Consider the following 26,989-nt stretch of genomic DNA (forward strand, 5'->3'; position numbering starts at 1 on the left):
ATTCTAGGGCAGAAATTTGTTTTGTGGTTGCTCATATAATATTATTGTATATACGGCAACTTAATTATGCAGCGACCCAGAATTTCAGGGGGTTTGACTCGAAAACTTGAATTGCGAGCAGAGAGTTCCAACTGTGACTACAAACCAATGCAATTGCCTTAGTTATTCAATGAGCCATATACTATTGGAATAGTAAACCCCAGCGATAACGTCTACTAATCAGCAAACATGAGCGATCGCTCATCCAAAGGCAGTCAGCAAATAGTCGTCCGATCGAGAGGTATGCATTTAAAAATTGTGCTGCTTTTAGCCTGTCTTGGCCTGGCCAAAGGAGTGGAACAGGTGCGATATGACAACTACAGGCTATACAAAGTGCGCATCGATGATGAGCAGCATTATGAGTTGCTCAATGCAAATGAGAAAACTCTAAAGGTAAACTAAATTCTGTTATAGAATCCTTTTGAAAACCGCATCCTCCCTTTAGTTTAACAACTGGCAAGAGGCGCGTCATCCTGGCGAATCCTCGGACATAATGCTGCCACCTGAAAGTCAGAAGGCTTTCGAAAATCTGCTGAAGAGCAACAATTTCAACTATAGCATCAAGATTAACAACGTTCAACGCCTGATCGATGGACAGCGTCCAAAACTGCGGACAGGACACATGGAATGGACGCAGTACCACACGCTGGCAGAGATCTATGCCTGGCTGGATGAGCTTGAAGCGCGTTATCCACATATTATCACACCTTTCACCATTGGCAAGTCGTATGAAGGTCGCATCATACGTGGCATCAAGATATCCCATAAGCCGGGCAACGGTGCCGTCTTTATCGAGTCCAATATTCATGCTCGAGAATGGATTACCTCGGCCAGCATCACTTACTTCATAGATGAGCTGCTCGTGCCTCGCAATCCGGCTGTAAGAGATATTGCCCAGAACGTGGACTGGTACATAATTCCGGTGCTGAATGTGGACGGTTTTTCCTATTCACATGAAGTGGTTAGTGATCATAAATTACTAGGTGGCATGATATTTGTGTACTACTTGGTTGTAAAAAGATAAGATATTGTATCCAAACAATATAGGTGGCGACACGATAACGGAGCCTAATCAACTTCTATGTAATTTAAAAAGCCATAAATTGCTATAATTAATTTAACAATTGGTTTATTAGGAACGTCTCTGGCGCAAATCGCGTTTACCCTCGGATCCCACTGGCGAATGCATTGGAACAGATTTGAATAGAAACTTTGACTATCGCTGGATGGGTGAGTAGCCAAAGATATACAACTTTTCAAATGAATGTCATTCATTATCTTTATCAAAATTCTCTAGTGATTGGCGCTTCAGATGATCCATGCTCACAGACCTATGCAGGCCCCTTTGCTGAGTCCGATCCGGAGATAAGCCAATTGACCAGTTACATTAATAACCACATACCAGATGGTACTATTAAAATCTATATATCCCTACATTCCTATGGCCAATATTTGCTATCGCCTTGGGGTCACACCGCTGAAGAGTTTCCCGCGCACTATCCCCAAATGATGGGCGTTGCCAAGGGATTTGCCGATGCTCTGATCAGACGTTATGGAACCGTATTTACCTATGGATCAAGTGCCACAACTCTCTGTAAGTGCCACCTAAAACTTCTATAAACTCAAGAATCATTTATGTTGAACTATTTTAGATCCGGTTTCGGGTTCGGGCAAGGAATGGGCCTATGGTGTCATGAACATAACCATACCGTATACAATCGAGCTGCGTGATAAGGGCGATTTTGGCTTCCTACTGCCGCCAGAGGACATTATACCTGTGGGTCGTGAGGTCACCGAGGGATTTGTGGGCATGATAGCTGCTGCCCGGGGAATTGGTGTCTTTGATAGCCTCGATTTAAAATAAAAGAAAATATGAACAAACATGAAGAAAAAACGACTAGAAATTCTTGGTCATAATTCATACTTATAGCCCAAAACCTTGACATCCTCCCAACATAACTTTGGTTCACTGCATATGTGAAGGCTGTCCGGAATGTTCCAACAAGCAAATTGAACTTGAGGTAAACATGCAACTTCCTTCCTAGCTGGGCTTTCCTTGGCTTATCCTTGCGGACACATTTTGTGGCATGGCATGCAAAGTTGCCATTTCATACAGTTGTGTGGTGCACCTTAGACATTTTAAGGCTAATTAAATCCACAACATGTGACTATGGAAAAAAAAAGAAAAACTGTGAAACAGGGCAAATGCTAAACACTTTCCGGCATTGACATTTTTTCCCAGTTGCGCATACGCCACGTCCGTCAGACAGGTTAGCCAAGTTAAGTTTAGATTTATGTAATGTCAATGGTTTTTTTCTTCTTTCGTTTGTTTTCCACAATTAACGAAAGCACTGCGAAAAATGCACTCCAGGAAACGGCTGTCCGTGATATTTATGACATTTTAAAGGCTGCCATCCGGCTGGTAGCTAACAAGCCGAAGGAGTCGCTGTCTTAAAGGCACTTCTGGAGAGTATCCTTGCCACCGCAGGACCAATTAAAAATGCGGTGCTTGCTTATCGCACGCGCACCCACGACTTTTCTTTGCCTTCAAAGTTTTACTGAATTCGCACGCATCTCCCCTCAGGCCCCCTAAACCGCAAAAGGTGTTGAAAGTTTTTGGCTCAACTTTACGCCAGAGGTGCGGCGTGGAACGGGCCGGAACGGGCTTTAATCCGGCTTGCTAGCTTTATTGCGCTGATAAGAAATTAATGTCCATGAATTTATTGGTGCGAGTCGCTGCCTGCCGGCAATTAGCGCTCTAATCAAATAAGCCCCAACTAATTGTTGTTAGCTGTTGCGACTTCAGCCTGAGTTCGAGCTAAGTTAAGTATTTTTTGTCTAAGAGCACCAGACTCCATTTAATCAACAGCATTAAAAAGAACTACATTGTAATGATTTGAGTTATTCATCTAAACAAAGTGTTGAAGCCATCTTATCGTAACAGACTATCTATATATGATTTTCAGAAGAAAATCACAAAATGCTGCAAGTAATCAAAAAACAACTTATCTAAAAATTTGATTTCATTTGGCAGTACCAAAATCATTACCAACATTTAAGTTAAGATTTAGTTGCATTGTTAACAGCTAAGATATAAAAATAGCTTTTTGAATTTATCGTAGGAAAAGAAATGAAAACCAAGTACTTAGTTTCTACCCCTACGCACTTCACTTCGCTTGAGTGCCACACATTTCATTTTGATGCGACTTTTCTGGTTTCAAGTTGCCACATCTAAAATGAAAACCTCACACCCCGCAAAAGTGTTAATAAAAAGCACACGTTGACGCACCTCATGCGGTGACAACGACAGAAGACAGGACAAACTACAACGCCAGGAAGGAGCTCTCACTAATACCCGCGCAAAAAATATGACCAAGGAGCAAGCAAAAGTCCTTTAAGCACTCGCCACAGGACAGGACAACGCCAAGCATTCAACCAAAAAGAAAAGAAGAAAAAGGCCTAAACAAAATTTCGCACTAATGCCGGGCGACAAGTCAAACAAGGCTGAAGGCTCTGAAATCTTCGCCAGCGGGCGCTGAATTTATGTGCTCCGGGGCGGTAACTTCATTATGCAGTGACCTACAATGAAATGGGCTGCCGTTGCACAAAATTTATGTGCAAAGTTGAGAGACAGCCTAAGTACCAAGGGGCTTGCCCAGACAACTTGAAGTTGCCTTTGCTCCACGCGGACAACCAGCACAGCAAAACAACCAGTTGGAAAAAGTGCCCAACTGTGTTAAAAAACAAAATCAAATTGCTTTCAATACTCAATGAGCCATACAGATGATATAGACGATTAATGATAACGTCTGATAATCAGCAAACACCAACACAATGACTGACCCCAAAAAGCAGTTCTTAATCTAGTGGTTTGCAGTTGTGCAAAATTGTGTTGCTTTTGGCCTGTGTGGGACATGCTAAAGGATTGGAGCAAGTGCACTTCGATGATAAGCAGCATTATGAGCTGCTCCATGCAAATGAGAAAAGCTTAAGGGAAAGCTATGTTCTGTCAGAGAAACCTTTTGAAAACCGCCTGCCTTTTTCAGTTTAACAGCTGGCAGGAGGCACGACATTCTGGCTACCACCTGAAAGTCAGAAGGCTTTTGAAGATCAGCTACACAGCTTCACACATTGTCACATCCATAAAGATATTCCATAGGCCATCTTCAGTGAGTCAAAAATTCACGGAAACGAATGGATCACATCAGCTACGATCACAGCCCAGAATAAGGACAGGTGCTAAACGTCGACGGTTTTGTCTACTTGCATGAAATGGTAAGTTCTGGTGAATTATTTGCTTGCGACATATAATAAACTGCTTGGACTAATGCTTATAATAGTAATCAAATCGATATACTAATATAGATTAGATTATATCAAGCCAATGATTTTATAAAACTCTATTTAGCTTTCTCAACTTAAATAACTACTGATTATGGTCAGTAATATGATGATGAACCTTTAAGGTACGTCTAGATTGGTGAGTAACTCCTATGATGATTTGAATTGCATTTCCCCAATGTTCACTAACAAATACAATGCATAATTTTACTAAGTATTATGTTATTGAATTTTCAACATTATTTATATTTTAATTGATTCTTTCAGATATAAGGTCACCCATGCTGATATTATTCTCAATCCAATCTGACGATAAAACAATTCGCGACCAGAAAGTAGCATTAAAATCATGTATAATTTCTATATATATATTCTTATAGATCCAGTGCCACTACACTCTGAAAACCCATATATTTTTATAGCTGCCGTATTGGCATACAATCGAGGTGCGTGACAGAGGTGAAAATGGTTTTGTTTTGCTTCCAGACTATAACTTACCTGTGGGACGAGGGGTCATCGAGGGATTTGTGGGTCTTTTAGCAGCTGTCCGGGGAATTGGTGTCTTGTGAGCAACTTAGCACTCAATAAAAAAGCAAAAAAGCCCCCGTTTAAAAGTTATACACAAAGCAGCCCCCACTGACAGTTGCCCAGTTGACAGACGGCGCCACTGTGTTCGCTGAGCTTTTGCTCCGCCCCAAAAACGAGCAGCGCGCCGAGGCTTCCAATCAGCGACGAGGAAAACGAATTGTGCCGAGCTCTGCCCGTTGATAAGGAAGAGCAGCTAACAGCTAACGGTTGCATTTCTTTTAGCTGGTTTTTTTCCCCCCCTTTTGCTCACTGACAGCTTTTGTTCTGCTTTTGGTTTGTGTGTGTGTGTTTTTTTTTTATGCTTTGGCTTGAAGTGTGAAAGGCGCCGTTGGTTGGCAAGTCTCCGCCTATTTTCAACGCGCGCGCAGCATCCTTGTTGGATGGCAGAACTCATCATGCATGCGAGGCGAGGGCACACACACACACACACACTACTGTGTGTAACTGAAGTGTGTAACTCAGTGTGTGTGTGTGTGTGTGTGTGGCGTTTGGGGCTCCTACTCGTATGCGCGTCAGCAAACAAAAATAAACGCAACGAATGGGAAACGACCAACGAAAATCTTCAGTTGGCGACAATATGGCGTCTATCTCGCCTTATATACCAATATGTACAAGTATATAGATATATATGTATATAGACTGGTCACATAACGGGCATCGTCATGTCTATTATTATTGTTGTTGCTTGCACTTATTTTTTTTCAATTTGTCTAATGAAATTGCTTTTCCACTTGCACTGCAAAAGAGCCACGCCAAAAAAAAAAAAAATAAAGGTATAAAAAGAAAATCTTGGAAAAATTCGAGAAAATATCACGTTGACACTTTGCGGTGCTCCTTGGATGCATATACGTATTTATAAGATATACATATGTATATGGATGTGTGTGTGTGTGTGTGTGAGTGCCTGTGTGTGTGTGTGCCTTTTTTACTCACTGCTCATTCTGCATATAAATTGAAATTTACGAGAGTCGCTTTTCTCGTTGCTGCTGCTGTCAGTTGCACCTTTATGACAATTTTCCTTGCTGCCACTTTTCTATTTTACTTTATTTTCCCTGCTTTTTTTCAACATTTCTCTTGTAAAGGTGTTGCGCATATTGCACTGATGAATTTTTCTCTTTGAGTTATTCAAGGATCTGGCTGCAGGAAAAGCGGAAGAGGTGTCGCCTGCTGGGACAGCGACAATAAAAACTTACTTAGCCAAATTGCAGCAAAGCAAATGAAGATTATATGAAATTTGCCTAATAAAATTGTCCAAAGCAAATCAGTTATGGCCAAAAGGGAATTAACTAGTCCAAATGGATCTTAAGTTAGGAATGTCGAAAGCATTACAATTTTTAGCCAACTTAGTTAACTACCATGTGGAAGGAATAAGTCAAAATTATATCGAACTATAAAGATATGCCACGAAAGATAGATATATTTATATATCGTTGAAATCAATCAACTGCCATATATCCAGCTTAGGCATTGCTTACTTTTCCAAAAGTTGTTCTTATCGATATTTTATGTTTTTAACAAATGTTTAAGCACATTCTTCAATAAATAGCCCTGAAAGGTTGATACTATCTGCTCCTTCTGTGGTTAAACAACCTATATACCTTTTTGTTATACAGTTAATGGATGCAGGTTATGGTCAGGCAATATGACATTGTTTGACAGGCTGATTCTCATTCATTAGAAGTTCGTTCCGGCTGCGAACCAATTATGAAACGCAGTCACAAAGTCGACCACTCTAATTTGATAATTCAATTCTGCAATCAATGTGGCTGCTGAATGCTGACAGCCAATCAAAAATCAAATCAAATGTTCAAATCGTTGGCTTTACACATGGCCAAGCCCAAAGCCCCCAAAGAGACAGCCCCAAGACCGAAAACGCTTTAATTGCTGCCAAGGCAATAAACTTCAACGGCAATTGACGCTTGACACTTGAGCGCTGAGAACTGAGAATTGAGAATTGCGTATTGCGTATGGAGCTGGAGACAGCTGGTTAACGCTGGATATGGCTCAGACTCGGTTGTCTCCAGCGAAAGTATGACGATGACAATAAAGAAACTCTGCCTGATATATTCCCAGCGCGCGTCATGAAGCTGCGGCGTCTGTGCCTTTTTTGGCAATGAGAATGACCAAGAGAAAGAAGAGTCTTAGGCGGGCGCATAGTGCACCATGGACTAACCGAGACTGAGACTGAGACACAGACTGAGACACAGACTGAGACTGAGACTAAGACTCAGACTGAGACTGAGACACAGACTGAGACTGAGACGAGATTGTGGTACGCCTACCAAAGAGTTATGACAGGCCACAGAGCCGGTGTCCTTAAATGGCAAAAAGGTGCGTCCGTTTATGGACTGACGGCGACGATGGCGTGTTGACAATGATGTGCATGATTGGTGTTTTCTGCCTGCTTTCGTAAGAAGCAAGGCTAACAGTTGTCCGCCACCCCCCTCCCCCCATCCCACACCCCGCACCAACCATTCCCCACAACAACCCGTTTCCTGTGAATCGCAGATCGCAGTCGCATATAGAAGTGCGTCGTCGCCTCGTTGCCATATATGTGAGCCGAGGAGACATTCGTCTAGACAGGCTGCAAAAAATCACAGCAGAATCATTCAGCAATGCCAAGTTTGGAGGCAGCTACTCAATGATTGCCATGAATGAAAACCCAAGACGAACCAAAGCTAGCCAGCAAGCAATTAGTATGCGCAGATTGTGATCAGTCGGAAGTGATGCTAATTTCTGTTACGAGCCCTAAACTTGCCCTTAGCCTTTCACTTGGTCAGCTGCTGAGCGAACTACTTTATTTATTTATTTTTTTGTTTGTTTCTAAGGTTTTGCCCTAAAATGGTCGGATGCTGCGACGGGGTCCCAGAGAGATGTCATTAACATTAGCGAACAGGTGAATGAATGCAGCTGACAGCTGAGAGCTGAGAGCTCAGTCAGAGACAGAGGCAACTCCATTATGCAGTCTTGTCTAAGCATTAGTATCCTGGTCGCAACACCTGACGTACTACAAAAACAGCAACAACAACAAGAACAACAGGAGGTCAACTTTCATACAAAGGCATGCAAATGCGATTTGTGTGGAAGTTGGAGGTTGGAGGTTGTAAGATGGAGGAGTTCTTGTCTTGTAAGAAAACAACTTTTACGCTAAGCAGATGAACAACATTTGCATAGAAAGCCCCGGCTGTGTCCGTGTCCTGTGCCGAGAACTTGCTACACTTTTTGACGGAAGCGAAATCAAAAGCTTTTTAAAGGATATTTCATATAATTTCACGCTAAAGAGACAGCGTACGTCCGGACAAGTTGCGAGTTGTTTGCTTAGTGACCAAGGAAATTGGAAAAAACGCCGGAAAAGCTGGTGAAAAGAAGAGGGAGCAACTCAAGAGCAGCCGTTACTTTACCCACGTGCCACGGGCGCCAAGCTGCTTAAGTAAAAAATACGACAGGACTTCTGCTCGTCCTTCATCCTTACTTAACTTTCTGTTGTTGTTGTTGTTGCTGTTGTTGCGTGGAAAATTTGCATGCGCCTTTTAAATCAATTATTGTTAAATATTTATTTCTTGACAGAGTCCGTTTTAGAGGGGGTTCGTCTGTTTGACTGTTTGGCCGGGCATATTATCCTAACATAAATTACATGATTGATTTCATTCGAGCGCAACAATAGCATTGGGCTGGCTACCATATAGGAGAGGAGGAGCACAAGGAGCAGAGGCACAGAGCACACAGCGCGTAAGCACAAGAGAAAACAATGGGAAAAAGTAAACAAAATGCAAATGCGTTTCTTTCTTTTGGCTTTGGCTTAGGGCCTTGATTAAAAAGCTTCCAAATTAGCATATCATTTAGTGCAATGCGTGTATTCATATTGCTAGTCATGGTCGTATCTATAAATACACAGGACTATATGTGATTGGTAGGGCAGTGGCGTGGGTTTTGAGAATGTGGCATGCACAAGAGGGAGCAGTTTTGATGGGTTTCTTAAATGTTAGACTAGTCCCTTATCACATTTGTATACTCTTTCTTAAGCTGCTTAAATATTTCTTTAAATATTTAACTAACTTAATTTTGGCTTGAGCATTTATTTTTTCACATGGACAACTATATCTTTTTATATTGATATATCTTGCCAACAAGTAAGGAAGGGTCATTTTTAATAAATTTATTAAATGATAATATTATATTTATATATATTTTAATCTCAAAACCTATAAGCTTTAAACTTGCTTTATATATGTTTAAGCATTCAATTTTCTCCATTTACAATAATATTTCTTAAGTTGATATATCTTCTTTACTAACTTGTTGTTTCTTAGGCATTATTTTATTATGTATGGCTTGTCTGCTGGCTCTCTATTAGAAGAGAGACAGAGAGAGAGAAAGAGGGAGAGAGAGAGAGAGCAATTCGGTAGAGTCATGTGTTTTGTGCAGTGGCGCGTTGACATCGCCATCAAAATGCTTTGACGTGGTTTTTGATTGACAGGAAACTCATAAATAATTCATGTCATTAAATCATGTTACATTTTTTTTATGCCAGCTTTCTGCTTCATCTTCTTCTGCAGCAGCAGCCTCAACATCTTTAGCTCCCTACTGGAGGCTGGATGCCTGCTACGGGTTTGAGTTGAGGGGACTGAGGCGGAGCAGTTGAGCAGTGTCCGGGAAACGAGTTTCTTCAAGTGGAGCGTAGAATGACTGCAAGTGCTGGACATTTCAGTCAGCAACTCTTGCAGCTCTATGAACGAAAGACCTAGCAATTAAATGCCAAAATCATTTTTCTTCCCCTCTCCCCCTCCGCCCCTAGCTCCACCCGCTCTTTGCCTATGCATGTGTAACTGTAACTCAATTCACTGGCCGAGAGTTGAATCTTTTTTTTATTAATATTTCTTCGCTGCAAACTTGAAGGAAATAAGTTTTCAATGAATATAATTATGCAAAGCAGGCCGGGCAGGAAGGAAGGAAGGACGCACAGAGTCCTTGGACTCACGCAGTGGGTGGGCCCTCAACCCAGCTCGGACCCTTTGTGGAGGCGCTAAAAAACGCATTAAAATTACCAGAGAAATGACAAAAAAACAAAAAAGAATATGCCAAAAAAAAAAAAAAATAGAAAGAAAATGATGATATGAAAGCAGCTTGGGCATATTTAAATAATTCAGCACAGCCCCCGTCATAATATTTTCATATTATTGCTTGTTTTAATTCCTTGTTTCACGATTTCATATTTTTTTTTAGCCTGCCATTTTCTTGGCATTTGCTGTCAATTGTCCTTCAGCGTGTCTGACGTCAAAAGTTTTTAATTTTTATCAAAGATTTTCGGCGCAGTTTTTAATGAAATTTCTGTCGGTGCTGGTCTGCACTGCCAAAGGATTCTTCTGCTTGCCGCGCATAATTTGCATAAATTCCAATTTTTTCTTCTTTTATATTCTCTGCTCGGCAGCAGCAACAGCGGCAGCCATTTTTAATTTGTGATTTTGTAGTGAGTGTCCTTAAGGAAGTTTTTCCGATTTTTTTCTTCTTTTTTTTTTGCCAACTTTTGCGTGCGGTTTTAATTAAAGTAATTTATGAGCTTGTACAGATCGTTGATGCTGCCGATTTTGCTGCTGTTTACTTTAAGGCTGGCCAAATCATTTTAATTGCTTTGCAATTTTTGTGCAGCATCAGTGCCACGCCCCCAACACGACACCATTTGGGCGCCTTGTTTCGATGGTGTGCGGCGATAATAATTACACGTCACGCTGCCACGCAATCAAAACATTATTTGTGCAAAATCACGGAACTGAACTGAAGCGGAAGTGATGAAGGACCTCAGGACTTCAGGACTTATTGGCCGCACGCGTCCTCGTTGACGACAACGCCATAAACCAAAAAAAAAAAAAAAGTTTAAACAATTTTTGTTGTGCCTCAATCGCACCCCATTTGCATTGCACTCCACTCCCGCTCCCTTCACTCTCTCTCAGAGCACCGAAACCAGGGCCAGATCCTGCCGCCGCCTGAGTCCCTGGGGCCGCCACTTCGCGCGTGTAAAATTCAACGCAACGCGTGCGGTCACGTGGCGGGCGGGCGGGCATACGTACACCCGACCACGCCCACATTCATGATAGTCGCAATCGTTTTTCGCTGAGATTTTTAACAAAACAGCACATCGAAAATCAGAGATTTGGCTGGCCAGCGCCAATCAACAACAACAACCAACGGAAAGCGGTTGGGGAAGGGGTAGAGAAAGAGTAAGAGGACAACGACTAACAACGGAAAATCGCTGGAAATTATGTAAATTGTTTTCAGCCAGCAAAAGGAGTGCGAAAATTTGCCTAAATGCTTCATTGCCAAACTGGGAGACATGACATGGCAGGCAGCAGTCGTGTCTTTTGCTCGGGGACATCGCCAAACTCCAAACTGTTGCACGCCACAAACAATGTGACAGAAACATATGTTGCCGCAATCAACATCAACATCGGCAACATCCCGTTCTCTCCGTGACATGTAAATGGATGCAACCCTTTCAACAGGCCTACAATATTCACAACGGATTGATAATGTCAAATCAGAGATTTTTTGATTTGATTTGCTTTGCATTGACGGATTTCGCTACTCAGATATCTGATTGAACTAAAATACTAGAAATAAATGCAACTTATGCGAATTATTAGTAAGAATTATCCTGTAGGAAATTGTAATCCGAAGCTCCAAGTATGATTAATTGGTCAAAACTCAACCGATTTTCAAAAGTAAGAGTTCTTTGATCATGGTTTGGCTTTAGATCAATTTTTCATTTAAATTTGAAAGCTTTGACTTTGTCTAATTTTGATACAAGGTAGCTGTAATATATTAGCCTTAAGCACATATATAGAATTGATGCTTTTTTCTTGTTATCGATTGAATAAGAGGGTAAATGCTTTTCTAATGCTAGTTCCAGATCAATATTATGATATTGTTTCGCATTTGTTGTTTATTGCTTCCTGGTCGCAGCTATCCATATCATATTTTTTTCCCACCAGCCAGGACACATCCAGGACACAAAATGTCCACCCCGGCTGGCAGGATGGGCGGCACACGTCCGCGGCAATAAAAGAGCAAACGTTTCAATTCCGTTGCGCCTGACAAATGCACATGAATTGCCAACGATTCAGCCCCAAAAATATTATAATGATAAAAAAAAGAAGGAAAACTCCGCAGATAAACTTTATCTCGATGCGGAGTCGAGTGTTTTGATTTGTAACGTTTCTCACTTCATTATTATGCAATAAATTCACATGGCAAAACACGCATAATGCCATCCACTAACGTCGTATCTCATCCTTTGGGGGGGGCAAGGGCGAATAGTTTTAGGGGTTGCTCTTGTGGTTGGTGTTGTTGGTGTTGCTGCCATTGAGCGGAAACAGAGCGTCGCGCTGGACGCTGCAATTGTGGAAACTAATGAGGCTGAACATGACAGAGCATAAATATCTTAAACACACAAAAAACTACAAAGATTTATTTGCCTGGACTCTGCTAAAAGCTTAAAATGTTGGGTTGGAAAATAAACTTTGAACTTTGGCGTGTTGCCAACCACCTAAATAAAGTTGCAGCGGCAAGCTTTCAAAATTAAGCTCACGCAAGCTTTAAGTTTGCAAACAACAGAATTCATACCCCCATTTAAATACAATATATGTATCTGTCTGCAGCTTTCCAGCCAAAAGCATGCCCTACAGCGTTAAGAAAGCTTGCGCAAAAACCAACACCCCCAGCCAAAAACACTCCACTCCAGAAAAAACCCACCCTTTGAGCACGGCGAGAGAGAGACAGAGAGCGAGAGTGCAAGCAGTCTTGAGCATAAAAGCTCTGGCGAATGCTTTCGCATGTGTTGGCATGTAAGCTGCGCTCCGCTCCGCTCTGCTCTCAGTTGTCGGTGCTCGACGCTCTTGCGTTCGCGTCGCGAGAAAAGCACAAAAGTGTGCTGTGTGTGACACAAAGAGGAGTGTCAAGCAGCATAAATTTCAGCATACAAAATTCCACACACAAGCGACGCGTCGCAGCCAAAAAAAAAATAAGAAAACGAAAACTTTTTCGGCGAGTTTTCCGCAGAAAATCCATAAAAAATACAATACAACAAAATGAAACAAGTGTAAATAATGTTAAGTGAAAAACTCAATGCGCAAATAGTTCCTTTAGTCTTAAAATCAGAAATGGTGTAAATAAAAGTAAGCGGTAAATATTGCTGCACGGGGTGGCCAAATGTGCCGCACAACAAATGTTGCCCCCCATAGCAAAAATATTCGATTCGGATTCTGTGTGTCTGTGTGTGTTTTTTGGGGGTAGAGGTGGAAACGCCGCGCGGAGTCGCCGAGACCCCCAATTGTGTGTGTGCCCAAAGTGGCGCTGCGTAAAAATCAAACAAGTTTCTTTCTACGAAAAAATGTGCACAGGAGGAAAACGTTAAGATTAAATAAAAAATGCCAATTGGGAAACGCGAATCGTAAATAAAACATAAATTATGCTTTTGGCAGAAGCAGCTAAAAAAATAATATTCAATATAAAAAATCAACAAAAAAAAAACGCCGCGCAACTAACGAAAATACAGATATATTTTGATTTTTTTTTTATAAATAGAAAAATCAATTTCGCACGCAGCGCGCACTCAAATACACAAACACACACACACACACAGAAACATACAGGAGCAAGCAGCAGCAGAAAAGAGAGCGGCGGCGCTGGAGCTTACTCTCAGACATACTTACTCTCTCTCTCTCTCTCTCAGTACCTTTCTCTGTTTGGCGCCTCGCTGCCTGCCCCATTCGCCTGCTTGCACATGTATGTTAGTGTGCGTGTGTGTGTATGTGTGCGTGTGTTTGTGTGTCTATTATAAGCAATGCTGTGAGCGAGAGCAAGAGGCTGACGCTCTGCTTTGGTCAGCGCTGCTCTGCTCTGCTCTGCTGTGCTCTGCTCTGCTGTGCTATATGTGAGAATAATTGAATATAATTCAAGTGTTTTTGTTGCATTATTTGTTGTGCTTATTATTGTTATTTGTTTAAATTAGCAACAACAACAACAACGCACGCGACGACGTGTTGAAAGCTGTAAAACGGCGCGCTTCTCAATATCCAAAAACAAAAGAAACTTAAACAGCAGCAGCAGCAGCAACGCAGCAATAACAGCAACAACAGCATTTTTATATTGCAGCCCTGGGCCAAACCCTTTTATCTGTTTTCTGTTTTCTGTCCTGTGCATGTTTACAAATTGACGGTTACAAATTGAATTTATGTGTAGCTGTGCAAAACAAGTGGTTGTGGGTCAGACTGCTAACTGGGTGGCTCAGAGTCGGACCATTCGTGTTGTTCCCGTTGTGGCTGCCTCCGTCCAAAGGCAAAAAGTTAATTTCCGCCACATTTCAAAAGTTGCTTTATTTTCTTCTTTTTTTTTTTGTTTGGTTTAAACTGGAAGTGGGGTGGGTCGTTGGGTGGGCGTTTTACGCACAAGCGCCGACAGCGGCGTCGACGACGGCGACAACGACGACGACGACGACGTCGACGTTGTCCACAAATGAAATTCTTGAACAAGTGTCTAACGTGGAATGTTCCATTCTCTCTGCTATGTTTTATTGTTGTTTTTGTTGATGTTGTCGCATTAAAAACAACAACAAAAAACTCATTTCGAAACGTTAAACAACAAGAAATTAAATAAATTAAATTCACACACATAGTTAAATTAGTGAAAATTGAATAAAAACACAGGCACACAAACAAAAAGAGACGTGTGACAAAAACATAAATAAAATAGAGGCAAAAAGAAAGAGAGAGAGCGAAAAGGTGCGATAGAGAGAGAAAGTGTATCTTGGATACACAGGTCGTCAGCAGCAGACGCACGCAGAACGCGTCGAGCAACAAATTAATAAATAACAACAACAAAAAAACGGCAGAAATAAAAGAAAATCAAAAACAACTCACCGCAACGTCAACGTTAAAGTAAACGCCAACGTCAGCCGCAGCAGCAGCCGCAGCAGCAGCAGCAGCAGCAACGCAAGCAGCAGAAGCAGCACAGTCAGAAAATGGGCTGTGGACAGAGCAAAATACATTTATATCCCAGGAAATCGAAGAGTAAAGCAAATGGCAAGAAAGGAGGACATGGTAAGCAACAGCAACAGCAACAACAGCAGCAGCAAAGTTCAAAGGAGTCGCGAGAGTGTCTGTGTGTGTGTGTGTTTGTATGTGTGCCTTGCACCATGGTTGACTAAAGTTTATTTTTAAAGTTGTTAGCGTTAGCAAACTTTAATCACTCACTTTGTATACGCTCGTGGATAACAAAGGCCACGCCTACATCTCTAAATCTTTATTGTTGACCTACAATTGAAAATATGCTTAATTAGAACGCGTAAGCCGTGAGTTATTCATTTATTGCAGAAAGGGGGTCGTGTGGCCCACAGTGCCTTAGGCTACAAATATATGTATATATTTATATATATATATATATATATACGTGTATGTACACATTTAACAAAAGCTTACACGCATGACGACATCAATTTGCCTGCAGCGTTGTATGCGTAAATATAGTAACTGTGTATGGCTGTGTGTGTGTGTGCGTGTGTGTCTGTGTGTGTGTGTGTGCGTGTGTGTGTGTGCGTGTGTCTGTGTGTGTATAAGCCACCTGTTTTCACAATGAGGACATCATTGATTAATATGTCAGCAGCATGAGTTCAGGCTGTGCATTCAGCCTAGGCTTCAAATCTGCAGCACACAGGCAAGGGCATAAATATATAAACACACACAAACACACACACACACACACACATTGTGTATAATAGAGCACTAAATAATATGCATATGTATATATATATATATGTGTATACATGTGTATATACACACTGTGTTGCCCTAGCCCACATTCTATAAAAGTTTCGGCGCTGCTGCTGCTTCTTCTTCTTCTGGCTGCCTTTCTCTCACATGCGTGTGTGTGTGTGCGTGTTTGTGTGTCTAATTAACTACTAAAAGACAACTTGTTGTTGCAGTGGGCGCACGAGTTCAGTGGGCGTGGCCCCTTTGGGTGCTCTTGTCTTAATATATTCGGTATGTGCATGTGTGTGTGTGTGTGTGTGTGTGTGTGTGTGTGTGTGTGTGGGTGTGCTGATAACGGGTTAACAAAAGTGTAGCATACACAAAGGCGCCATTGTGCCATAAAATACCCAAATCCTGATGGCCTTAGCTGTTTCTGCTTCTTCTTCTTTAGTGAGCCTCTCTGTCTTTCGACTTATTTGAACTGGTTAGATTAATTATAAAGTTTTCCATTCATATCCCATTTTTTTCCTCTTCTTGCTGCTACCGAAGATTTGCATTAAAATGCATAACTCGTCTTGTAATTAAATTTCCAAGGGACGAAACGGTTTAGAGAACTTCAAAAGGAAGAGAAAATGTAGTAAAAACCTTACAAAAGAAACCCGGCAATTGAACGAAGTCCTTCGAGCGATGAGCCAAACGAGTTTTTAGTGTGTATGTGTGCGAAAAACAGCTTAAAAATTTATAGATAATCTCTTCGACGAAGGACAACTAATGTTAATGTATATTATTTAAAATTGAAGACTTTGTGTCTCGCAATTGACCACAGTAAAGGTTTCTAACAATAAATAAATAATAAACTAAAATAAGGAATAAACTTCAAGATTTAATAGTCCCAACTTTTCACAAATTCATAAATTTGCTTGTGCCACTTTTCGACAAACTTTGCAAAATGCGCTGCGCGCACTTTCAATGACATTCTCCTGCAACACTTGCAAAAATTTGATTACATTAGTTTTCCACTTGCCACAGCCAAGTTTCTGTATATGGATTTTATGTTACAGCCGATTCAGATGCGGAGACGGACGAGGATGAAGGCCACATTGAGGATGCGGAGAAGACACAGCAACGTGAGCGCGAGAAGCATGACGAGACCGAGGAGCTAAGCAATAAGGACATACAGGACACCGAGGAGGATGTGGCTGTGTCGCTGCTACGTGCCAAAAATCTATCGCTGCTGCAAAGCCAGTAAGTACCAAAATAACTGTGAATATGCCCGTCCCCACACCCCCTCTAAACTCTAACCAACTAAAACTGCCTGCACCTTGCAGAGAAATATCATCAAGCCAACAGAACTTCTTTCGCATGCTGGACAAGAAGATCGACGAGGTAAACAGAAGAAACTATAATCCAAAGCTTGGGAAACTTGCTAAGCAATTACAAATATTCCATAGGGTCCCGACTACGACTCAGCGAGCGAGACGGAAATTGCCTTGGAGGAGGCGCGACTGAATGCACTGGTGCAGCATTGGGAATCCGCCAGCCTGACCGCATCCATTTGCTCCTCGGCAAGTCGATCGCTGCAGACGACGCCCATACGTCAGCTGGTGCAGCAGCAGCAGCAACAGCAACAGCAGCAGCAGCAGCAGGTGCAGATGCCACTCAAGACGAGAACATCCACGAGTCATCTGTTGCAGACCACAACAACGGCTTGCAGCAGCCCGCTCTCCACGACCGAGTATCTACCTCAACACGTCCTGGCGGGCAGACAACAACAACAACAACAACAGCAGCAGCAACAACAGCAGCAACATCAAGTGGCAAGCCTCTATCAGCAGCAGCAGCTAATGCTGCAGCAACAGTTGCTGCCACAGCTCGATTCCAATCTTGTCAATACGTCCAATGCCAATGCAGCTGCCGCTGCGCAACTTAGTCAGTTGCAACAGCAGCAGCAACAACAGCTGATACTCTACCAGCAACACCAGCAACATCAGCAACAGCAGCAACAACAACAACAACAATTGGCTGCCTATGGCGGTCATATGCTGTCGCTGCCGGCAGGCACCAAACCTCAAAGTGTCAGCCCCCGGCATCTGTTGTACACTGGCCCTGGAGCAGGAGCAGGAGCAGGAGGAGCCGCAGGCAGCTCACCACCAGTTGGCTCTGTTCCTGTTTCTGTTCCTATGCCAGTCAATGTTCCAGTTCAGTATATTGCGGCGAATTCGCCGCTGATGCAGGCCGGCGTGACGGGCTTCCTAAATGGCGCTGGCGCAACAGCCGGACGCGCTCCGTTGCAGCTCTCCTACTACGGCGTACTGCCGAGCACTGCCCCACAGAGTGCCGCTCAAGCGGCCTCCACCTCAGTTCCCATCGCCTCCGAATCGTATGAACCACAAACCGCTCCACACAGCCAAAGTCAGCAGCAGCAGCAGCAACAGCAGCCGCAGCAGCAACCGTTGCAGCCACAAACCTCACAGTTGCAACATGCCGCACCTGCAGCCGGCGCCTACTACGGCGAGGTCATGCACAACGTGCAGGTGAGAAGATACTTTTTAAAACTAGTCCTTCCGTTTTAAAGCTATATTGATAAAACTCAGCCGGATCGAATGCCTATATAAGTATCATATTTGGGACACCATATTCTGCCTCCGAATCGAGAAACTATCTTTATTCTACTGTTGATATCAGACGATGAGTGTGTCTATAGATATGCCCATTTGTCTGTTGTTTTGTAAATAAGAATATTTCGAAATATAAATGCATTCAAAAGACCACTGACTACTTCGAATTGGATTATCCTTGCAACCAAAAGCAAATCGTGCTATAAGCTTAGGTTTTCTGGCTTATATTGGCTATAATCACTAAGCAGTCAATACTACAATACAATAATGTATTGGCTGTTTAGTGCTATAATTCTGCAACTGTCAAAAGCTTTTACTAATAGCTCAATCCGTTTAGGGTTCTCTGATCTATTGTTCCCCTCATTTGTATAAGCTATGATTTCTGATAAGATCATAAGCAAGCCTTATATATTTAAGGAACTCTCGTACCTTTACATAACACTGCAAAATGCTTTACAATTGTGTTTAACCTGTTCCACAGCCCGCGCCACCCACGGAATATAAATTTCCGCCGGCCATAAGCGTGCAGAGATTGGCGCCGCAGGTGCAGCGGCAGTTGCGCGAGACGCAGGAACTTATAAAAGACTCGTGCCCGCAGCTGTATGCGGCGGGCTATGGCAGCCCCGGACCACCGATACGCAATCCCAACCGGAATCCAACTAGAACTAGACCCACCCTGGAGACGCAGTTCTCGCAGGAACTCTCGTGATATCTATATATGTAAAGCAGCAAGCAGCAAACCGTAGCAAACCAAAACAAATATAACAAAAAATAAAAATAAAAAGAAATAACAAAAACAACACACTGAATTAGTCAACTGCGCCAAAGAAGAAAATTAAGCAAAATTAACAAACAAATTATATTAAATTAAATTAAACATTATAAAAAAGACAAAAAAAAAAAACGAAAAAAAAATCGACAAAAAATTGTAAAAGTGCACTCAATGTTTCAGTCCTCCCCCTAGGGGCAGATACGCCCCAACCACATATGACAACAACAACAACAACTAATGAAAGCTATGCGGCTCAAGAATGAATTGCATTATAACTAAAAAAATATATATAAAGTCAAGTCAAGTCAACAAGTCAAGTAATCAACAGGTAGCCAAAGAGCGAAGATTAAAGATGATTAGTTTGCGCCAGACAAATAGTTTAAGGATCGAGTGGAACATAATTATGCTATGTATGTAAACAAAACAAACTAAACAACAACAACAACAGCAAGAAACCCCGTTAGCAATGTTACAAACACAAAACACAAAAATAAACTAAAATGACTTCTACATTCTCACAATTTTGTTAGTCATAATCATATTCATCGTGTAATTTTTAAAATAAATTCTGTAAAATGTGTGAGCTAAACAAATTTTGAAAACAAAACCAAAATACAAAAGAAATGGTCATACGAGGTAACATTGAAGCTAGAAAGTTATATGTATTGATCGATGGTTGGATTGATGGATAGACGGATGGATGATAGCCACTAATGATCATTTAAATTGATGATGACGATGGTCTGTCTAGTAATATTTGTATACTTTAGTTCTATTTATTATTATGAATAATTTTGGATGTATAATAGTTTTTTCTTATATAAAATATATATATATATTTAAAAATGAAAATAAAAGCAAATCAATTAAGTTTAGCAAATCGATAATTAATACTAAAAACAGTTGGGGGAAATATTTACTTGTCGGTTCCCTAAAATCCCTTTGAACATTTTGAATGCATTAACACGGCAAGTATTTGATTAGATGTTTATGTGAATGTGTGTGAATGTGAAATGAATCGAAAATCAGAACACAAAAATAGGCACTCACCGGCAGAACCAAGAACATAATATTCATCTTTATAGACGGTCTAAAACAATAGACAAATTTCGTTCAGTTCACACTAGACTTCTCTTAACAAAACGGCAAAACAGGCATTCTCATTCGCTATTTTGAATTTATTTATTTGCCTTTATCTACTTTACACAACACAACAATAAAAGAACAGCAAATCTTATAAAGAGTATATTTTATTTTATATGCACACCTTGCGCTTTCATTTGCGCAGAAAACACTTTTAAAGCAATTAATCGACGATTTTATGATATTGCACTCAAATGCGAGTATTTCCCGTGAATTACATTAACACAAATTAAGTTTTATTATTGCCCTGCGGATTATAAGCTTTTATCGAGACAAAGGCGCAATGTTTTATAACTATTTGGCATCTCTACAATAATCTCGCCAACGCTCTCCTCAATGATCTCTTATGAATGGTTGCCGACAATGAAATTTATAACTTGTATCGGCAGCAGTAACACCAAAGTTTTAATTTTTTTTGCCATTTTTCAGTTTGCAATTTTCCAGTCGAGTCTGCAATTAAAGCTGATCAAGAATTTATATAGTTCATGGTTATTTTTTAATAGTAAATACAAAAAAAAAGAGCTGTTGTCTAATTAACTCCTTTATTCATAATTTGTAAATCAATTCAGTAGTTTACATTAAATGGAATTATACATTTATTTAATTCAATGTTTTTAGTGTTTTTTTTTTTTCTTATATTGTTTTTAGTGAAAATTGTCGTGTGGGTTCCAGCTAAACCATTTAGACTAGTCACATAATATGGTTTAAGTTTATAATACGCATTTGATTCTAAGAAATTAAAATAATTAGGCTTTGTTTCAGTGTCGATTGTTGCTTGGAGCATTGCAAATTATTGCAAAATATTTTGCATTGATATTTAAGATAGAATACTCTATATTCGAGAATAGTTATAGAAATCAAATACGCTAGATTAGGCGCTGGAAAGATAAATCCAATGCCTAATATAGTACATTTCGAATTTTTATTATTATTATTATTATTATTAAAGAAGCGAAGGAAATAATATTAATTAAATTAGCTAGCGTATTTGATTCCGGTTTAAACCATATTATATTGCTAACATGTGGGCGGAGGAGATCTACACAAGTCTCTGACGTTAGAGATTGTCTCTCTAATAATGTTAACATACTCAATTTTCTGATATCTGAGTGAATATGTGTGTTTTGTCGTATTGTTTTGTGTTTTTGTTTGTTATGAGTAGGAAAGGAAATTACATTAGAGCTAAAAATAGCTAGACCAACTAACTCATAAGGGTCCAGTTCTAGATTAAGCTCGTACAATTTGGCTGTATACTGTTTAGTTTTGTACGGGTAATGGTGGTGGCGGCATCACATATGGCATCGCATACGGCGACCGGTAGGCGTTGGCCGGTAAACTGGGTGCGCCTCCATTTAGGGACACCGTCGCCATGCTGCTGGACATGCTGTTATACTGTCCGTATGCCTGTTGTGGCAGAGAAGCGGCACCACCAGCCGCCAACTGCTGTGGCTGCGATGGCTGTGGCTGTGGATGCTGTTGTTGCGGCTGCTGTTGCTGCTGGTGCTGCTGATGCTGTTGTTGCTGTTGCAGTGGAATCGGTGGCGGCGGCATATTAAAGTTCAAGGCAAAGCGAGAGCGTTTCTGATCAATGCCATAACCATAGCCAGCGGCAGCTGCTGCGGCTGCTGCTGCCTGAGCCGCAGCCAAATGCTGAGGCTGATGTTGCTGCTGCGATGGCATTCCCGGTGCCGGGGTCTTTGGCTCAAAGCAAGCGGCATTAGGATTAAAGCGCGAGAATTGCACGCCATTCTGCTGCTGATGTTGCGATTGCTGCTGCTGCTGCTGCTGTTGCTGCTGCTGCTGTTGATATGGCGGACGATAGCCTGTGCCTGAGACTGGTGGCGATGAGCGCTGCTGCGGCTTCTGATCGTAACGTGGCTGACCGCCGCCTGGATTGTAGCCGCCAGTGTTGGGGTTACTATTTCGATGCATATTGTTGTTCTGATTTTGGTTGCGATAGTTGTTGTTGCCACCCATTTGCTGGTTGCGTCCCTGATAGCCACCACTATTGCCACGATAGCCACCCATGCCGCCGCGCTTCTGATAGCCACCGCTGGCGGCCATGTTCAGCAACTTGGGATTAATGGTCTGCAGGTTGAAAGAATCAGAAGAATAATTATAATCATCATTTACATTCTATATTGCAAATTGGCATTTGAATGTCTCTCACCTGATTAGCCTCGCGCAGCACCTGGATCAAATCATTTGCCTTGTTGGCATTGGAGTGCGTAAACAAGGTGTAGGCCGTGCCCGTATTATTGGAGCGTCCGGTACGTCCGATTCGGTGAACGTAATCCTCCGAGTTCGAAGGATAATCATAATTGATAACAAACTTGACATCGTCAACGTCTGTTTCGTATTATCGTGATTTGAAAATTGAAGAAGTGATCAATATGTTAAACACATTTTACAAATTATATATTTTCTCAAAATATACATACTCAAAGAACTATAAACAAAAACAGAAACTTATGTGTGTGGTTTTTTGTGGATATTTTTGATTTTTTTTTCTTTTGCTAAACTTAAATAAGCAATTGAACAATTTTGATTATTTTGTAAGTTTTTTTTTATCTATATTATTAATATATAATTCTTTTCTTTTTTTTTTTTGATTTGGTTTGTACTTTGAACAAAAATTTCGCCATCAATACTATTTAGCGTATATTAATAACTATACATCTTTGGCAAACAGATATATGTTTTTTTCTATACTGCAGAAATGTGGACCTCGACCTTTGTGTTCTCATTCTTCTTTCTTTTTTTTTGAAATACACAAATCTTTATTTAATATAATTATATATATATATATAAGTATATACTTCGTTTTTTTTTAAGCTTAATGCATACAAGAGACGGCTTGATTAAACTTAAGATGTAGGTTATATAATAATAATAATGTAATGAGAGGGTGCTTAGATTCAGTTAGTATCTGGCTGGGGATAAAGCTGGGATCGGTGTAGACTTGGTCGGGGTGGCGACGTATAACAGTAAGTTTTGATTGATAGATACGAAGAAAGAGTGGTAGGTAAGTGAGAGAGACAGAGAGAGAGCGAGAGAGAGAGAGAGAGAGAGAGAGCGAGGTTCATAATTAGCCTAGTACTTACCCCGTGTGCGTTCTATGATTATATTAGATAGGGCTTACGTAAAAAATGTTGTTACGGCTCTGTTGTTGTTTCGGTAGTTGTTGTTGTAGATGTAGCCTGGGCACGGAGCTTAAGTGATGAGAGTTCCGCGTTGCTAAAAACTTAAGAATTCAACCCTCAACTTGTATATAAAGCTTAACTTTTTTTCTTTTTTTTTTTTGATCTGTTTTGTGTATACAACTTTTAAACATTTAACTTTATCTATTGTTTGTTTTTTTTTCTTTTTTTGTTTTTTTTTTTTTTGTTTACTTTTGCCATTAAAAAAATCGAAGTCCATTTCAAAAAGTGCTGATGATATTTTTGTTCACACACAAATTTAGGTTTTATACATATAGGAGCGACGTAATATACAATATACATAATACTTTTATGGTAAAATACAAATAATCTACGAAAATAAGCATCAGTCAAAAATTTCTTGGCCGCAAAATGGATTTAAGTGTTTTTTTTTTTTTTGTTGTTAATCTTAAACCGAATTATAATTATATACAACAAAAAAAAATGTAAAAAAAAAGATTACATTAAGTTAAGAACCCTTCAAAGGCGCAAGCCCTTCCAGAAAGTTCCAGCAGCTGGCAAAATCCTTTTAAAGAGCGTTTTTTTGAACACAACTATCAAACGAGCGTCAAATATTAGTTTTTACTTTTTTCTTTTATTGTTTTGCTTTTTACTCGTATTTTGCTAGGCCATTGAGTCCTTGACTGACAACAAATTGCATTTATGGTACGTTAGGTTACTCAAATGTAACTTGACGAAGCACAACTAAAAGACTATATCGAAACGAGGGCAACAAAAACTAAAAATACAATAGTAGATACGATACATAGTGTGTATGCATATATACAACCAAAAACGAAAGAACTTCATATAACCAGCAAAATGCATGGAGAACACATTCCCCTCATTATTTTCGACCACACCATTTCTCGATTGTTTTGTTTTATTTTTCTTTTCAAATAGCGAACGAAATAAATGAAAACAATACTGAAATCCGGAAAACCAAAAAGAATTGGGATACTCCGAATGCTTCCACGAACGGAAGCTGCAGGAGAATGGGGATGTGGTTGGGGATATGGATGTGGATGTAAGGGTAGGTTGGTGGGAGAGTAATAGATAAGTTCGACATGCAATGCACAATTGAACCTGTAGTAAAAAATGAATGCACAAATCGGTGGACTTTTTGATCTCACGCGAACGTTGCGAGAGAAGCGATTAAGTCAACGATAAATACAAAGATAGAGAATGTGAGAGAGATTTAGAGAGTGAAAGCGAAGGAAATAGTTGGAGTAAGAGGCTGGTCGGTGTTGGCCATCGGATTCATCGCAGACGCGATCGCTGCCAGGCGACGACGACGACGACGAATCTCAAATAATGAAACAAAAACCAATTTGTATTTTTGCATATTGGTTTTTTTCGTTTTTTCTTTTCATTTTTTTTTTTTTTTGATTTTTTTTTTTGGGCATGTTGTTAATCCACAGCAACAGTTGCTCGGTTATTGGTTATGGAGCGCATCGAAAAAAGGACAACAGAGGCGCGACAAAACAGCTGGCTAAACACAACACAGCAGCTGTTCTTAGCCAGCTGGCGGCGCAAAAGCTACGAAAAACTCACCCAATCCGCGTGCGGCCACATCGGTGGCCACCAATATCGAATGGCGTCCATTGCGGAAACTGGACAGCACAAAGTCGCGCTCCTGCTGCGACTTATCGCCATGGATGGCGCATGCGCGCCAACCCTGACGTGATATATTGCGCGTTATTTCATCCACACGCTTCTTGGTCTCCACAAAGATGATGGTCTTGGTCTCGTTCTCGCCAGAGATCTGTGTCAGTAGCTGTACCAGTTTGGCAATCTTCTCCGACTCATCGCACACATCGACAATCTGGAGTATATTGTGATTGGCACTCAGCGACAGAGAACCAATATTGACCTGTATGTAATTGTTCAGGAATTCCTCGGCTAGTTGGCGTACCTCCTTGGGCCAGGTGGCGGACCACATCAATACCTGGCGATCCGGGCGTATCTGTTGCATAATCTTGCGGATCTGCGGCTCGAAGCCCATGTCTAGCATTCGATCGGCCTCATCGAGCACCAGGTAGGTGCAGCGTTTCAGTGAGGTGGTGCCGCGTTCTAGGAAATCAATAAGTCGTCCCGGTGTCGCTATCACAATCTCCACACCACGCTCCAAATCACGCGCCTGCTGTCCCTTGGGGGCGCCACCGAAAATGCAAGTATTCCGCACCTGCGTATTCGAGCCAAACTCACTGGCCACCGCCTGAATTTGTTGGGCCAATTCGCGTGTGGGCGCCAACACGAGAGCGATGGGTCCGTCTCCGCGCTCCAAACGCGGCTGATTATTAATATGCACAACGGCGGGCAGCACATAGGCCAGTGTTTTGCCGGAACCGGTCTGGGCCACAGCAACCAGATCGCGTCCACTCAACGCGATGGGCATGCCCTGTGCCTGAATGGCTGTCGGCTTCGTGAAGCCCTGTTTGCGTATCTCATTCATTACGTAGTCGGGAAAGCCGCCCTCCTCAAACTCAATGCTGGGCGTCGGCACTTCTTGGCCTTTGATCGTAATCTCATTGGTGCTCAAGAAACTGTCCGTTTCGCCCTTGGTGCGTGCCAGAACGGAATCGCACGGTTTGTAAAAGTTCTTACGGAACGGAGTCAGCGAGACCTCGGCCCAAACGATGGCCGGCAAGTGGGCGCCATGAGTGGATGTGCGATTGCTGTTCTGCCCACCGTAATCATTGCGTATACTGCCTTGTCCGCCCATATTCATGCGACCACTATTGAATCCACCAACGCCGCCTGCGCCAGCGCCGGCGCCGGGTCCGCCACGAATGTATGGGGCGGAACGATTGCGCTGGAACATTCCAGCACCGCCGCCGCCAGCGCCCATGCGATTGTTTGGCATGCCACCGGCTGATGCGCCACCCATATAACCACTATTTACCTGTCCGTTATACCTGGAACGAGCGTAATGTGCCATTAGTTATAATTTTGAATCACTCAATCAAAAGCAGTTCCAAACTTCACATTAACTTTTCGATTTAATTTTCATAAGCTACTTTCTACCAGCCATTTTGAATTATCGATTTTTAACCAAAATGTTTTAAGACAATTTTCTCTAGGTCGTTCGTACCCTCCACCACCACCAGCAATCCCTCTCTCTAAACATCAGCACATGTCGCTAAAACTCATTGTTACGTGCCCCAATTGAGCTCGATTATTTACTTACATGTTCATATTTATCAGCACTTAAATTGTCAAATTAATTGCCAAATGGTTTATCTTTTTTTTGTGTTTTTTTTTTGCAATTTTCACTTCACCTTAAAATTTTCCAGGTTTTGCACCTACGTCAGTATTTAGTGATGAAAGAAACCGAAGATTGACTCAACAGCAACACTGCTATTTATCAATAATTTTTCGATACATTTAAGACAAAGCAACTCTGTTGAGGCAACTCTGTAAATAGTGGAATGACACTATATTTGTTTTAAAATGCAATCAAATATTAATGATGTACTTTGAAATGTATTAAAAATTTAACACATATGACAAACAAATAATAATTGAACACAAATTTAATAAAAACAA

General features: G+C 41.3%; 3 protein-coding genes across 4 annotated transcripts; 2 read left to right on the forward strand and 1 right to left on the reverse strand.

The window, feature by feature from the left end:
• Nucleotides 1–257: 257 nt before the first annotated feature.
• LOC6557531 (zinc carboxypeptidase) lies at nucleotides 258–1,920 on the forward strand. Its single transcript, XM_001983780.2, has 5 exons — nucleotides 258–432; nucleotides 485–1,000; nucleotides 1,176–1,269; nucleotides 1,337–1,633; nucleotides 1,692–1,920. The coding sequence occupies exons 1-5, from the start codon at nucleotides 283–285 to the stop codon at nucleotides 1,901–1,903; spliced, it is 1,269 nt and encodes a 422-aa protein (XP_001983816.2). The 5' UTR covers nucleotides 258–282; the 3' UTR covers nucleotides 1,904–1,920.
• Nucleotides 1,921–14,714: 12,794 nt separating this feature from the next.
• On the forward strand, nucleotides 14,715–19,080 carry LOC6557519 (mediator of RNA polymerase II transcription subunit 15). Of its 2 annotated transcripts, none has more exons than XM_001983779.3 (5): nucleotides 14,715–15,059; nucleotides 16,769–16,952; nucleotides 17,036–17,093; nucleotides 17,159–18,241; nucleotides 18,807–19,080. In XM_001983779.3, the coding sequence occupies exons 1-5, from the start codon at nucleotides 14,981–14,983 to the stop codon at nucleotides 19,032–19,034; spliced, it is 1,632 nt and encodes a 543-aa protein (XP_001983815.1). In that variant the 5' UTR covers nucleotides 14,715–14,980; the 3' UTR covers nucleotides 19,035–19,080. The 2 variants fall into 2 exon arrangements, with proteins under 2 accessions (XP_001983815.1, XP_032594466.1); XM_032738575.2 differs by having other exon boundaries at nucleotides 17,051–17,093.
• A 1,683-nt stretch (nucleotides 19,081–20,763) lies between these two features.
• Nucleotides 20,764–26,771, reverse strand: LOC6570841 (DEAD-box ATP-dependent RNA helicase 20). The gene is made up of 4 exons (XM_001997016.3): nucleotides 26,631–26,771; nucleotides 24,995–26,358; nucleotides 22,411–22,589; nucleotides 20,764–22,328 (listed from the first exon to the last, which is right to left on the reverse strand). The coding sequence occupies exons 1-4, from the start codon at nucleotides 26,636–26,638 to the stop codon at nucleotides 21,498–21,500; spliced, it is 2,382 nt and encodes a 793-aa protein (XP_001997052.1). The 5' UTR covers nucleotides 26,639–26,771; the 3' UTR covers nucleotides 20,764–21,497.
• Between the last annotated feature and the right edge of the window lie 218 nt (nucleotides 26,772–26,989).

The sequence above is a fragment of the Drosophila grimshawi genome, unplaced genomic scaffold (genome assembly GCF_018153295.1).
Source record: "Drosophila grimshawi isolate 15287-2541.00 unplaced genomic scaffold, ASM1815329v1 contig_44, whole genome shotgun sequence".
NCBI classification, from domain to species: Eukaryota; Metazoa; Arthropoda; class Insecta; order Diptera; family Drosophilidae; genus Drosophila; species Drosophila grimshawi.

Coding starts and splice junctions, on each gene's coding strand:
- LOC6557531 (XM_001983780.2), top strand. CDS start 283: ATGCATTTAAAAATTGTGCTGCTTTTAGCCTGTCTTGGCCTGGCCAAA. Junction 1,270..1,336: donor CTTTGACTATCGCTGGATGG/GTGAGTAGCCAA, acceptor AAAATTCTCTAG/TGATTGGCGCTTCAGATGAT. Junction 1,634..1,691: donor ATCAAGTGCCACAACTCTCT/GTAAGTGCCACC, acceptor GAACTATTTTAG/ATCCGGTTTCGGGTTCGGGC.
- LOC6557519 (XM_001983779.3), top strand. CDS start 14,981: ATGGGCTGTGGACAGAGCAAAATACATTTATATCCCAGGAAATCGAAG. Junction 16,953..17,035: donor CTATCGCTGCTGCAAAGCCA/GTAAGTACCAAA, acceptor TGCACCTTGCAG/AGAAATATCATCAAGCCAAC. Junction 17,094..17,158: donor TGGACAAGAAGATCGACGAG/GTAAACAGAAGA, acceptor AATATTCCATAG/GGTCCCGACTACGACTCAGC.
- LOC6570841 (XM_001997016.3), bottom strand. Junction 22,590..24,994: donor TGTGGCCGCACGCGGATTGG/GTGAGTTTTTCG, acceptor AATACGAAACAG/ACGTTGACGATGTCAAGTTT. Junction 22,329..22,410: donor TGCTGCGCGAGGCTAATCAG/GTGAGAGACATT, acceptor TTCAACCTGCAG/ACCATTAATCCCAAGTTGCT.